At 50.8% G+C, this 15,088-nt stretch overlaps 1 protein-coding gene across 1 annotated transcript; it reads left to right on the plus strand.

The window, feature by feature from the left end:
- Nucleotides 1–384: 384 nt before the first annotated feature.
- LOC125621386 (uncharacterized) lies at nt 385–15,088 on the plus strand. Its single transcript, XM_075119915.1, has 5 exons — nt 385–708; nt 7,286–7,432; nt 7,966–8,092; nt 8,698–8,811; nt 9,124–15,088. The coding sequence occupies exons 1-5, from the start codon at nt 682–684 to the stop codon at nt 10,473–10,475; spliced, it is 1,767 nt and encodes a 588-aa protein (XP_074976016.1). The 5' UTR covers nt 385–681; the 3' UTR covers nt 10,476–15,088.

Consider the following 15,088-nt stretch of genomic DNA (forward strand, 5'->3'; position numbering starts at 1 on the left):
CCAGAGGGAGATGAGGAACCTGACAGCCCACCTGGTCATCCCCTCCCCATCTACCTCAGTGTCCTGTGTTGGGATGGCAGAGACTCTCTTTGCCCCCCTCTCCCCAGGCCCTATGTTCACCACTCATGTATGGTTCTGATATACCATATACAATGTAGGTTTGGTGAGGGATCATTGGAAAACACGCATTTCAATGGTAGATCATGAAACAGCAGTGTATGCAGAATGGTGAGATTATACTTTGTTTGTTGCTAGGGAGACCATATCACAGGTGCCCAAAAAGGGGACACGGAGGAGGGTTGGAGCTGGGGAGGATGCGGTGGGGCATTCACAAGGTGAGGTTTAGTGGTGCAGTTGCCCACTCTGGGAGAAGAGGGGTTAAAGCAGCCCTTGGAGAGGCTGTGCAAAGCCCAGCCAATGAGAGGAGGGCTTGCAGAAGTGCCAATGGAAAGAAGGCTTGATGGAGCAGCCAATAAGGGCTAGTGAGAGCCATATAAAAAGGACTGTTCAGCAGAGCAGAGAGTAGTCTTTCTGGAGCCTGAGGGAAAAGGACTAGCTGTCTATAAAGGGAAGTGTCAGGGGAAGAGCAGCGTGGGACAGTGTCAGGAGAGCAAGCTGTGCTCTAGCCTGACCGGCTGCCAGACTGAAGCCCCGATAGGGGGCAGGGAAAGTGCTGGGGTCATGGGGAAGTGGCCCAGGGATAAAGAGGTAAGTAGCAGAACTTGGAGGAGGGGCAGTAAGTGCTTCTGCTAGAGGGTCCTGGTGGTGGGGCCCAGAGTAGCAAGCAGGCCTGTCCCTGTCCAAAGAGAGTGGTCTATCCAAAAACTGCAGTTTGCCCCTGCGGGAAGGGCTACACTAGGGGCTGCAATTTGTCACCACGGCAAGAGGATGGGAGCAAGGACTAAGGGCTGCTGGTTCCCTTGTATGATGTAATCTGATTAAAATATGAACATTGTTGCAACTGCTGTTCTGTGTTTGAAACAAGTCTTGTGCAAAGGTGGTCAAGATAGGTGCCTATAGAAAGGATATCAATAGCTGGTTATGATTATGCTATTTGTATGCATGTGTTTTTGTATTTGAAATTAAGAGTATTGGCTACGTACTTGTATTTCCATGAGTTTGATTCTGAGTAGCACCAGTGAAGCAGTTGGCCAGCATATTGTGAAGGAATTATTCAAATTGAGTGGCCCATCAAGAAGTACATGACTGACAATGGGCCTTTGGAGATGCCAATCCACATCTGATGATGCTTCCTAGGAACATTCAAACTAGCCTGTGGGCCATGGCTTTTACCTGTAAAGAACCGAGTCATGCCTGGACAGGTGATTTGCCCATGATGGTGTCCAGTCACATGAACCACCACTTCTTACTGTTCTTTTCCACAGTAAGAACAATGGGATTCCCTCCACATGACAAAAGAAGATATAAAAGGCCCTGGAAACATCTCCATCTTGCCTCTTTCCTGCTCCAGCTTCTCTGCTGCTCAAACTTCTGGACTATGCACTTATCCCAAGGGTAGCGTTCTACCCAGGGAACGGAGGTCCTTCCAAATCATTGGAAGGAACCAGACACTTGACTTAAGCCAGCAGTTTATTCCATCACTGCTATAAGCCTGAATCAAGAACTGTGTGATTATTGTATGTATTTGATTCCTTGGACCAATTTGAACTCTCACCTTTCTTTTAATAAACTTTTAAATTTTTGATATTAAAGGATTGGCAACAGCATGATTTCTGGGTAAGATCTGATCTTTATATTGACCTGGGTGTGTAGCTGATCCTTTGAGATCAGGAGAACCTTTAACTGGGGACATTGGTTTTAATAACCACTCATCCCTATAAGCAATGCTTCTAGTGGTGATACAATGGGACTGTAGTACTTTGAGGGAATTGCTTCCCTGTGTCGTCATTCTGGCTAATGAAGTCAGAAGTTCTTTTTTGGCTGGTTTCGTGTACCTTGTGAGTGAATGATTACCAGTCTTGGGCTGTGCCTGCCCTTTCTCTCAACAGTTCATCCTGAATTGGATACTCACAGTAGTATCCCACTACAGCAAACATTTACACCCCAGAAGGGGGAGAATGGAGTTTGGGGCACAGCTGGAGGGCCATACCCTGAAGAGGACACTGTGGTCCAGGAGCGATGCAGATCCAGATACCGAAGAGATGGAGACAGCGAAGCAGTGACAGAGCGTGAGACCCTACCAGAGGAAAATGCCCTGCTGATGGACTGAGAATTCCCTGGACAACCAGCAGGAGGCGCCGCAGTGGTGAGTCTGCACCCGGTGACATGAGGGCAGTGTCAGTCCCTGTCACAGTGGCAGGGGGCTGGCACAAGCCCAGAACGCAGCAACAGCAGTCAATCAACACCTACCTCCGGGACCCCCTCCCCAGGACTGGGAGCTGAGGCCTGGGTGGGCAGGACCTGGCAGCAATCAATCAGGTGCAGGGGAATGCACCAATTGGCTGGATGTAAGGAATGGACCAGTTGGGAAGTGGACCAATCAGGGCTTCTTTTTGAGCTGCAGAGTGTCTGCTCTGCAAATTATGGGGACATTTGCTGTTACTGGAAATCTGTACTCAGCAGACTCAAAAAAGAGGCGCTCTCTGGGAAAACCCAGACGTGGGGTAACTATGATTGTTACTGATATATGCCATAGGCTTGTAGAGACCGGGAATGGTTATTTCGCCTTGTTGTCTCCTACCCTCCTGCCCCCAACATTCTTGTTAAACCCTGGATTTGTGCTGGAAATGGCCCACCTTGATTATCATACACATTGTAAGGAGAGTGATCACTTTAGAGAAGCTATTACCAGCAGGAGAGTGGGGTGGGGAGAGAAAACCTTTTGAAGTGATAAACACCCATTTTTTCATGGTCTGTATATATAAAAACATCCTCACTGCATTTTCCACTTTTATACATCCGAAGTGAGCTGTAACTCACAAAAGCTTATGCTCAAATAAATTGGTTAGGCTCTAAGGTGCCACAAGTCCTCCTTTTTCTTTCTGAGTATAAGAAGGGGAAGGGCTCTGTCCACCTCCCCTCCCCTCTCTCTACTCCCAGCAGCAAAATTGCTTCAAAGATAACAGCATCATTGAGCTGGCGGAGTGGTCCGAGCTGGAAGGCTTTCCAATGAGCATGGACTGCTGAAAGCTTTTGGGGGTGAGAAATCCTTTTGCTTGTAAGGGTACATCTACACTCCAAACCTAAGTTGACCTGTATTAGGTTCACTTATAGCTACCGCAGTAATGACTGCGATAGACTGTGTCCACACTACCCTCCTTGGGTCGGTGGGGTGTGTCCTCACCAGGAGCACTTCCACTGGGGGCAGTGTGGGGAGCTAAGAGCCCAGGCTCTCAACTCCAGCAGCAGCTCTCTCCGAGGAATGGGGCTGCCCTACAAGCTGTATGTGAACTGCCCCCCATCTAGGCCCCGTTCCCTGCTGGGCTGCCCCCCCCCACTCCCTCTTCCCCATAAAGAGTGAGGGAGGCCACCTGGGGCTTCTCCCTCCCCCGCACCATTCCCCTCCCAGTTTGACACCAGACCATAAATAACTACTCTGAGTGCAGTCTTTAGTTGTACACCCACTTTGCAAAAAAAATAAAAGGGGGTACTTGTGGCACCTTAGAGACTAACAAATTTGTTAGTCTCTAAGGTGCCACAATACAGACTTACACGGCTGCTACTCTGAAGCCCACTTTACAGTAATTTCAGCTAGAGCAATGAATTCTTCTCTGCTGGTCAGAACTGAGTCTAACCCACCTGCCCCCTGGTTACAGGTGTCCCTGACACGTTCCCAGCACTTCTTGCACATTGGGTGCTGTTAGGGTGGCAAGGTGCCCAGTTTTCAACCATGAAGTCCAGTTGAAAAGGGGACCTGACAGTCTCCGATCACATCTATTGACCGGACACCCAAAGTCGAGTTACTGCGGGTGGGGAGGCACTGGGTCATCACTCCCATCAGAGCCGACTCAGCCGAGGCTGCCTCCTACCTGCACTGGGCAGCTGCAGCTCTCAACCCCGGCTCCACAGACAAGTTCCTCCTGACTTGGGCGGGGGTGTGGGGTGGGTAGACCCTTGGAGGAAGAGGTGGAGTCGGAACAGGGCCTTGGTGGGAAGAGGTGGGGTGGGGATGGGACCTCGGGTGGGGGGGGGGAAGAGGCGGGGCAGGGATGGGACCTTGGGGGGAAGGGGCGGGGCAGGGGAGGTTGCAGCACTCCTGCTTGGGTGTCCATTTTTTAAATATTACCAAGTTGGCAACCCGAGTCGCTAGCTGAGAGGTTGTGGAAAAATTTTAGCAAATATAGAAATACCATTTTTCACAGCAGCAGATTTACTAGCTAGCTATAAATAAATTTTGATTTTCATGTTTATAGGTGTAAGGGGATTGTTGGCCCCTGACTGAAACTTAATGGGCTGGCCATCGGTTGGCCGTCTCCTAATACCAAAAGAAAGGGGAAGGGCCAATGAGAAATGAAGATCCTGAGACTGACAAGAGGGAGGAGTCAATGCTGTAGGTCAGCCTGATTGACAGGGCAGGCAGGCCACTGACTGAGTCAGCAGCGGGGTCCTCTCCTTTGTGTCAGCTGGAGCTGGCTGGGCGAGAGCAGAGCAGGGGGGGCTAAGGAGAGAGGAGGGCTGGGCTGGGCTGGAGGCAGAGGGAAACTGGAGCAGCCGGGAGCAGTGAGCGAAGGGGACCCTGGGCAAAGGGCCCAGGGCAAGGAGAGGCCCTCAGCCAAGAGGCCTTGCAGGCCAGACTGGGTGGGGGATCATAACCCTGACAGGAAGAGGCTGACGCTAGGAAGAAGGGTCCTGCCACCTAGAGCCTGAGGGCGTGTGGCCAACACCAGAGTTAGTGTCCAACCCTGGGCATGCCTGCAGCACAGCCAGGGCCTGGGACGTTGGAGGGACAGACTGTGAACTGCCCTGGCATTCCAGAGAGGGTTGTCTGGGGTTCCCTCCCACAGAGTGGGGTGACATGTTTTCCTTTAATCTTTCCCACTTTTCTCCTTATTTTTGTATTACTTCCTGTTTAATAAATTGTATTTGTTCTTAACTCTGTGCAATGATGAAGGAAGCATCCAGAGTGGAGAGAACACCCCACAATGGGGACAGCTGTCCTGAGTGATCACAAGGTTGGGGGTGGAGCGCCTCAGGAGCCCTGGGCCCAGCCTTGGGGTTACTGGTCCAGAGTGGAAGCGGGCGGGGGGGAGGGGTCCTTGAGGTCATGCAGGCCTCTGGGTAAAGGATTCAGACCCTTTCGCTAGCCAATTCCACTGGGGCTCCGTAGAAGCCAGAAAAGTTCCCCACACTAGGAGGAGTGTTCCCCCCTCTTACCTCTGTGCATATTGATTGGTTTCTCCTAAAGTTAGTTCTGATTATAGGAGAAAGTGTGAGAGCGGGCACCAGCGAGAGTTGCTGGCCACCCTCTGAGGCCACCAAATTTGGTGGTGAGAACCCCTGGGCAAGATGCTCATGATGGTCCCTTGTGACCCCGGAGCCTGTGAGTGTAACAGGAGCCGGGCACAGGGATGCTGATCCTTTGGTGGGTTGATCGCTAGGACCCAGGAGCGGCTGGGGGGCGGCTCTGGGGGGAGGATCGCGGGGGCTCAGCGCGGCCCAGGAAGTGACTCGCAGCCGCTGCGGGGACTCTGGCTCCCGGCGAGATCCCCGAGCCCCGGCGGCTGGTGCTGGGAGCCCGGAGCCCGGGCTGCAGCCGGGAGAGGGGAACCTCCAGCCGGGCCCTGCCCGCTGCTCCCCGGGAGCCTCTCCCAGGGCAGAGCCCCCAGCCCGGCCAGGGCCCCTTCCCGGCCCGGCCCCTGCCCCGGGGGGCCCCGCTCGGGGGGAAGGTAAGAGAGACCCTCCCATCCCCCCCTTGCAGCGGCCCCCCCCCCCCCGTCACATCTGGGCTGCAGGGGGAGGAGGATAAAGAGGGGCCGGAGGCGGGTGCAGGGGATGCCGGGGGCAGGCTGGGATGGGGGCAGGGGTGCACGGAAGGGAAGATGGGGCAATGGAGGAGGATCGGGGACTGTGGGGCTGAGGGGATCGAGGTCGGGAATGGGGGAAGATGTGAGTGGGGGGCACTGCGAGGGAAAGGGGGGATGTGGGGAGCGGGGGGAGATGCCCAGGCAGCTTCTCCGCCCCATGGGACAAGAGGTGGGAGGGGCGGAGAGAAGCTCTTCTCCTCCCGGAACTGGTCAAACCAGCTTTGGGAGTGATCAGGGGACTAACTTCTCAGGGCCCAGAGGCTACAAGGCAAAAACCCAACCCAGCCCCCGTCCCCGGCTCCCAGTCTGTTATTGTCAGACACACCCGCGCTGGTGGGGTCAGTGTCTCATGAGTGTTGGGGGCTGCCCGGGGCCCTGGTCTGATTTCCCTGCAGGATTCAGATCTCAGCCACACTGGAGTCAGACCAGAGTCACTGCTGGTTCTGGCATGGGGGAAGTGCGGATGAGCCAATGGGATCAGCCTCTCCCTGCCTGTCCCTGGGGGCTGCTGGGGGAGTCCAGAGCAGCTCATTCTTCAGGTGATGCCACCAGAGGGCTCCGGCTATTGCTAAGGGAGAGGGGTTTACACTGCAATGGGGGGCAATTCCCGAAAGTGGCCCCTTTGGTTCTTCTCTATTTCTAGCATTTGGTTCAGAGTTGCTGTTACTGGGAGGGTCTGAAGATCACGGGGGGAATGTGGAAGTGTGAAAAGGGGATTTGCAGCAGCCATCTTACTGTTATTAAGAGACAGAGCAGAAGACAGGCTAATCTTAATCCTAACATTGCGAGATTTGTAGACGCGGGGATTGTGCGAGGCGGATGGGAAAACCACATGGGAAGCTGTTTTCTAAGCTTGCTTTAAGATAAGAATGGAGTGCTGACTGAGATAATGGAAAGGAAAATGTATAAACACGGAACAGCTGTATCCGTTGACATATGTAATGGGCAGGGCCAGCTCGAGCTTTTTGCAACCCCAAGTGGCGAAGCAAAAAAAAAGAAACCTGCCACAGCCGTGCCGCCAAAAGAAGGAACAAAAAGTGGCCCGAGTGCCCCCCCGCAGAACGGCCGGAAAGCCACCCCTTCAGACTGGCCGCCCCAGGCACCTGCTTCCTTGGCTGGTGCCTAGAGCCGGCCCTGGTGACGGGAACCTATAAATACATGCCTTACACTGTTGTACTTTGGAGACCTGCCGAAGGAAGGGAACCCCCCTGTCCCTAGGCTCCCCCTGCAATTGCTTGAAATACACTGCCTCTGACTTGCTGCTAACAAACACAAGAGTGAAGAGTCTGTTTCTTCCACAGGAATCTGGGGGCGACATGGACAGAAGCCCCTTCTGTAACCACCCCTCTCGACCCGACAGGCTGAGGAATCACGTCCACGTGTCGCTCCAGATCGTCCCATCTTCCAGGGAACAGGGAAGGGAAATGGCTGTGATGGAGCCAACTCAGGTAGGGGATTTTCAGGGAGCTGCTGAGCTGGGGGAGGGAGAGGCAGGTAGGAGAAAGGGTGTGAGAAACCTGCTGATTTTCTGAGTGGGCCCACTGGAGTCAGGGGAGGGGAGAGGGGACATTCCCCCATTTCTGAAACAGGATATAACCCCCCTCGGCAGGGCTGGGAACATTTTCCAGACTCCCAGTGCTGGAGCCTGAACCCACTGGCCAGAGGCTGCTGTGAAATACGAAGGGAAGCTGTCGGGATTCCTGTCCCCGTCCCCGGCTCAGAGCTCTGCTTCCCGTATCAGCCTCTGGCTGGCAGGAGTGTGGGAAATGAGAAAACCCTGCCCTGCTCCGTGTGCTGGGGGGGACAAGGAGTTCTCACCTTCTCCCCACCCCCTGAAGCCTCCTGGCTGCTCTGAGCAGGGTGGGGGTGGGATTCTGCTACTCTGGCCCTCCCACAGCTTCACGGTTTTTTTCCTTTCCCATGAGTAGTGGGATTGTATCTGGGGCAGCCCGTGCTGAGTGAGGGACTCTTGCTGTTTCAGATGCCAGTGACCTTTGAGGATGTAGCTATTTATTTCACCAAGGGGCAGGGGGCTCTGCTGGACCCCGCTCAGAGAGCCCTTTACAGGGACGTCATGCAGGAGAACTACGAGATGGTGACCTCGCTGGGTAAGGGATTCCCGTCCACTCGGTTATTAGAAGCCGTGGGATCTGCATATCTGAATGTGGTCAGGTTCTTCCCTGGTCAGTTAGATCAGAGGCAAATGGGTTCCATAATGCACAGCTGCCATGTAAGAAAGACTTGCATCTCCGTGCCCTCTCCAGTGGGAGAAGGGTGTCAAAACCCAGTGGACAAGCTAAACCATCCCCACCCCTCCAGCTTTCAAAGGGGCATAAATCTAGCATTGTCCTGTCTGTGTTTCTTGGCTGCACATACAATCCCTGTTCACCTCCCTCCTTGGGAATAGCTCCAGGCATAGGGAGGGCTCTGGGTTCTGCAGGTTTAGAAAGAGGAAGGGGTTTAAGTGCAGAGCTGTGTGTGAGTCAGCAAGGCCCTCAGAGCACACAGATCCTGCGTTCGCCTAGTGAGGGTGTAGTAATAATTCAACTCACCTCCACAGACAATTTCCTCTGTGGAACAGGGCTCAGTGATAATTTCCCCATCCCCTTGGATTCCACGTTCCTCCAGCAGAGCACAGGGAATGTCCTTAGTGACAAATACTCCACCAATGCTCCATGCACCCTGATCTGGTCTGATTTCACCCTCTGCACAGGATTTCCCATTCCCAAACCCGAGCTGATCGCCTGGCTGGAGCAAGGGGAAGAGCCGTGGGTGCCCGATCTCCAGGCCTGCGAGGAAGGAAGGCTTCGTAGATGCACCCGCACAGGTGAGGACTGACACCGAAACCATCAAGGGAATGAAGAGAAAAGTTGAGAATCCCAAAATAAGGTGTGAGTAATGCCCTCAGTTCTTCCTCATCTCAGCCAGGACAGGGCTGTAGTCAGCAGTTATCGCTCACGGCATTCCACCCAGCCTCTTAGCTGCAGGAGTTTGCTTCCCAGCTTTCCTTCCCTGTCAGTGTTTGGGTGGGATGTGGAGGCAGAATCCAATTGCTCAGTCTTTCTTTTGGGTTTTCCCTCGGTGCTATTCCTCTTTCTCCCCAGCACAATGACTCCTGTCTGGATTGTCTCTCTCCCAGCAGGCGCTGAGCGAGGGAGTGAGAACCAGGAGGGGAATCATCATCAGGAAGTTCCTGGAAAAGTGCAACCACAGGGGACCTTTGTGGGAGGACCTGAAGGGAATTTTTCCCAGTGCTCTGAGGGAGAATCCTGCGGAAATTGGCACAGGTCAGAGAGGCTTCCAGGAAACCACCCCAGAAACAAAGTGGATGAATCTCTTAACGGTGGGAGACAAGACAAATATCCCAGAGTGCAGCAGACAAATCCCAAGGAAGAGACACCCTGGCACTGCCTTCAGTGTGGGAAAGGATTCATTGTGAGATCACGGCTTGTGACACATCAGACAATCCATATTGGAGAGAAACCCCTGCAATGCTTGGACCGTGGGAAAAGCTTCAATAAGCGCACAGATCTTAATAACCATGGGAGAAGCCACACTGGAGAGAAGCCCATTCAGTTCCTTGAGTGCGGGAAACGTTTCAGTTCCAAGTCGGCACAAAAGTCACATAAGAAAAGCCACACAGGAGAGGAACCCCACAAGTGCTTGGACTGTGGGAAAAGTTTCATGCAAAGGTCAGACCTTGTTCAACATCAGGCAATCCACACAGAAGAGAGATCCCATAAGTGCTTACAATGTGGGAAAAGTTTCACATGGAGGTCGGCGCTTGTTAATCATCAGGCAAGCCACACAGGAGAAAGACCCCACAAGTGCTTGGACTGTGGGAAAAGTTTCATGCAGAGGTCACACCTTGTTAAACATCAGGCAATCCACACAGGAGAGAGACCCCACAAGTGCTTGGACTGTGGGAAAAGTTTCATAAGAAGGTCAAACCTTGTTGAACATCAGGCGCTCCACAGAGGAGAGAGACCCCACAAGTGCTTGGACTGTGGGAAAAGCTTCATACGAAGGCCAGACCTCGTTTGTCATCAGGCATTCCACACAGGAGAGAGACCCCACAAGTGCTTGGATTGTGGGAAAAGTTTCCTAAGAAGGTCACACCTTGTTCAACATCAGGCAATCCACACAGGAGAGAGACCCCACAAGTGCTTGGACTGTGGGAAAAGTTTCATACGAAGGTCAGAGCTTGTTTATCATCAGGCAATCCACACAGGAGAGGGACCCAACAAGTGCTTGGTCTGTGGGAAAGGTTTCATAAAGAGGTCACAGCTTGTTCAACATCAGGTAATCCACACAAGAGAGAGACCCCACAAGTGCTTGGACTGTGGGAAAAGTTTCATACGAAAGTCAGACCTTGTTAAACATCAGGCAATCCACACAGGAGAGAGACCCCACAGGTGCTTGGACTGTGGGAAAAGTTTCACTCGGAGATCAACCCTGGTGAAACATCAGAGAATCCACACAGGAGAGTGACTCTATAAGTGCTTGGACTGTGGGAAAAGTTTCACATGGAGATCATTCCTCATTCAACATGGGAGAATCCACACAGGATCTAAACTTCTGTGACACATGACAAGAAAGGGTTAAGCAGCTTGCATGTAATTGACTCAGATCAGGCCTTGTTACACATCAGGCAAGCCACACAGGACAGAGACTTTATAAATGCTTGGCATGTGGGAAAAGCTTCAGTAACAGCAGAAACCTTAATAATCATTGAAGAATGCACACAGAAGAGAGACCCTATAAATGCCTGGACTGCAGGAATGGTTTCCATTGGAAATCAGCCCTTCATAACAAAAGGAGGAGTCTGGTGGCATCTTAAAGACTAACAGATTTATTTGGGCATAAGCGTTCGTGGGTAAAAAAACCCACTTCAGATGCATGGAGTGAAAATTACAGATACAGGCAGAAATATACTGGCCCATGAGGAGAAGGGAGTTACCTTACGAGTGGAGAACCAATGCCGACAAGGCCAATTCAATCAGGGTGGATGTGGACCACTCCCAATGACTGATGAGGAGGGGTCAATACCAAGAGAGGGAAAATTGCTTTTGTAGTGAGCCAGCCACTCCCAGTCCCTCTTCAGGCCCAAATTGATGGTGTTAAGTTTGCAAATGAATTGTAGCTCTGCAGTTTCTCTCTGAAGTCTGTGTTTGAAGTTTTTTGGTTGAAGGCTACTTTTATATCTGTTATTGAATGTCCAGGGAGAGTGAAATGTTCTGCTACTGGCTTTTGTGTGTTACCGTTCCTGATGTCTGATTTGTGTCCATTTATTCTTTTACATAGAGACTGTCCGGTTTGGCCAATGTACGTGGCAGAGGGGCATTGCTGGCACATGATGGCATACATCACATTGGTAGATGTGCACGTAAATGTGCCCCTGATGGCGTGGCTGTTATGGTTGGGTCCTATGACGGTGTCGCTAGAGTGGATATGGGGACAGAGGTTGGTAACGGGATTTGCTGCAGGAATTGGTTCCTGGGTTAGTGTTTCTGTGGTGTGGTGTGTAGTTGCTGGTGAGTATTTGCTTCAGATTGGGAGCTGTCTGTAAGCGAGGACTGGCCTGCCTCCCATGGTCTGCGAGAATGAGGAATCGTTTTCCAGGATAGATTGTAGATCGTTGATGATGCACTGGAGAGATTTTAGCTGGGGGCTGTACATGATGGCCAGTGGTGTTCTGTTATTTCCCTTGTTGGGCCTGTCCTGTAGTAGGTGACTTCTGGGTATCCATCTTCCTTTGTCAGTCTGTTTCCTCACTTCCCCAGGTGAGTATTGTAGTTTTAAGAATGCTTGATAAAGATCTTGTAGATGTTTGTCTCTGCCTGAGGGATTGGAGCAAATGCAGTTGTATCTTGGGGCATGGCTGTAGACAATGGATCGTGTGATGTGTCCCGGATGGAAGCTGGAGACATGTAGGTAAGTATAGAAGTCAGTAGGTTTTCAGTATAGGGTGGTATTTATGTGACCATCACTTATTTGCACTGTAGTGTCCAGGATCTCTTGTGTGGTCCAGGCTGAGGTCGATGCTGGGGTGGAAATCTTTGAAATCCTGGCAGAATTCTTGAAGGGCCTGCTTCCCATGGGTCCGTATGATGAAGATGTCATCAATGTAGCGCAAATAGAGGAGGGGGCGCTAGGGGACGAGAGCTGAGGAAGCGTTGTTCTAAGTCAGCCATAAAGATGTTGCCATGCGGGTACCCATAGCAGTCTCACTGACTTGAAGGTATAAATTGTCCCCAAATCTGAAATGGTTGTGGGTGAGGACAAAGTCACAAAGCTCAGCCACCAGATGTGCCATGGCCTCATCAGGGATAATGTTCCTGACAGCTTGTAGCCCATCCTCGTGTGGAATACTGGTGTAAAGAGCTTCTACATCCGTGGTGGCCAGGATGGTGTTTTCAGGAAGATCACCAATACGTTGTAGTTTCCTCAGGAAGTCAGTGGTGTCTCGAAAATGCTGGTAGAGTTGGGTCTGAGGAGAGAGTCCACATCGCCAGATAATCCTGCTGTAAGAGTGCCGATGCCTGAGACGATGGGGCGTCCAGGATTTCCAGGTTTATGGATCTTGGGTAGCAGATCGAATACCCCAGGTCGGGGCTCTAGAGGTGTGTCTGTGTAGATTTGTTCCCATGCTATAGCAGGGAGTTTTTTGAGCAGTTGATCCCCTCAGTGGGATCGGAGGACAGTGGCCTGTAGAATGTGGTGTTGGAAGGTTTCCTGGCAGCCTCCTGTTCATAATCCAACTGTTCATGATGACTACAGCACCTTCTTTGTCAGCCCCTTTGATTAGAATGTCAGGGTTGTTTCTGAGGCCGTGGATGGCGTTGTGTTCTGTGTGGCTGAGGTTATGGGGTGTGCGGGCAATTTCTCAGGCCTAAACTTGATCTATAGAGAGGAAAGCTTATTATATGGAAATGCTGTAACGCAAAAAACCTACAGTCCTGTGTCCTGTGTGACTTAGGCCAGCATAATAAAGTGCAGCAGGCCTGTGTCTGTTGACACAGATAATCAGTTAAGCCACTGTGGGTACATGACTAGGGGCTGGAAGGGGGGCTGAGGGAGACCAAGCAGCGTCCGAAAAGTCCCCAACTGCATGTTATTGCACCAGCCAGCTCTGTAAAAACCCCCAGCCGCAATATTGCACCAATTAACCGCAGATTTTATTACCGCTGATAAACAAGTTTTTGCTGTACTAATATGGAGTTGTTTTGCTATATTCCTTATAAGGCATTATTAATGAGGCTTGAGTGTTGGAAAAATATTGATGGGGAAGTATATTTGTTTGAAAGCAATTACGAACCTATATAAGTTTGTGTGTTATTGGAGGAGAGGCAGAGAGCAGCTTGGCACCTGCGTGTGGCCTGCTGTTTCTCTCCCTGCATGCTTGTATCCTAATAAAGGAGCCCCAGGCTGTTCTGATCCAAAAAACAACGCGTGGTGGTTTTTTCCACAACAGGGGCCAGTGACGCTGTTTATTCACAATCTCAGCCTGTGCACGTCTGCAGAAGCACTCTGTGTAGAAGTCCAGTCTGTCATTTCTACCCTCAGGAGGAGCCCACGTGGCATTCTTTTCCTTGTAGTGTTGGTAGGAGGGTTCCTGTGGGCCAGTACTCTGATCAGTGGTGTGTTGAAAATATCCCTTGAGTCGGAGACGATGAAAGTAGGCTTCCAGATCTGTATCATGGCCGGGGGGGGAAGAGAGTCCCCCAGATAGGACAGACTCCCGAGATATATACAGAGAACATCTTCCTACTGTATGCTCCACTCTATGCATCTGATGAAGTGGGTCATAGCCCACGAAAGCTTATGCCCATATAAATGTGTTGCTCTCTAAGGTGCCACAAGTCCTCCTCGTTCTTTTTGTGGATACAGACTAATACAGCTACCACTCTGAAACCTCCTTCCCCTGTCACTGTCACGCTCCACTCTCCACACAGCAGCATCTGTCCCAGCCATGGAAAGTTTAACCTGCCTCCGTTCTATCCCTCCGCCTCCCAAGGTGTCACGTACCACCCTGTGCCTGGCTCTCCATGCTTAGGAGTCACAGCTTTGATGTCTATGATCTTAGTCAGACTCTGGAGGGCTGGAGAAGGAAGTGTCACAGACCTGGAGTGGGCAGGGAAATCTCAATGAGCTTCAAAGCACAGTTGGACCTTCAGATTTTATAGCCCTGTTTCCATCTATTGGTAAAATTGCTTTCTGGCTTTTTCTAGGTTTGGTCCAGATCATTTATAGATGGGAAGGTTTTTTTGTCTTTCTTTCTCTTTCTTTTGTTATGATGATGCTAAACTTTTGTAACTCATACAGCCGAATAATGGGGTGAGAAATGAAGCCGGTTTAGCCACTTGAGAAGAAAATGGGTAAATTTCTTCCCCTGATTTTGAGTCTTAAAGGATTGTCTGAGATTTCACTTTATGAATGTGAAATCATTTTATAGCCCACCCTGGACTGTGGATTTTTCTCTTTGTGAAGGCCGTGAGGTCACGTACTTTGATATTAGTTTAGTTTGACAGGATGTAGCTCAGATTTATTGCAGATTTCAAGAGACAAATGGTCATTTGCCAGAATTGTCCTTTTTTAGATTTTATTTTATTTTAATGTTTACTAACCCTTTGTTGTGAGATTTTTGTGTGTGGTTTGAACAATGACCGTGATCAGTATCTCGCAGCAGGAACACTGATGGTGAGAACTAGATTCAGAATGTGAGAAGCAGAGACTGAAATGGAAATGAAGTTACTGCCTGTAAAAGCAAAATTAAGTGGGCTCAAACTTTGGTCAAGTTAACTGTGTACGTGATAAAGAGCTGAGGGGCGGGGGGATTGAGGGAGCTCCGAGAAACATAATTGCAACAGCTAATCTTAAGAAAGCCGTTAACCGTAAAAAACAACTTGTTAAAACCAGACAACTTGTTTTTGCTGTGTTCCTAATAAGGAAATATTAATGAGGAAGTGTGCTTATCTGAATATTGTTACAAATCTATGTAAGCTTTTGTTTTTTCATCTTTGCAGAGCTGCTCGGTGCAGCTGTCTCTCCCTGCATGCTTGTAGTACAATAAACGAGCCTCAGATTGTCTGATCCAAACACAA

Source organism: Caretta caretta, chromosome 14, assembly GCF_965140235.1.
Source record: "Caretta caretta isolate rCarCar2 chromosome 14, rCarCar1.hap1, whole genome shotgun sequence".
Classification (NCBI taxonomy): Eukaryota; Metazoa; Chordata; order Testudines; family Cheloniidae; genus Caretta; species Caretta caretta.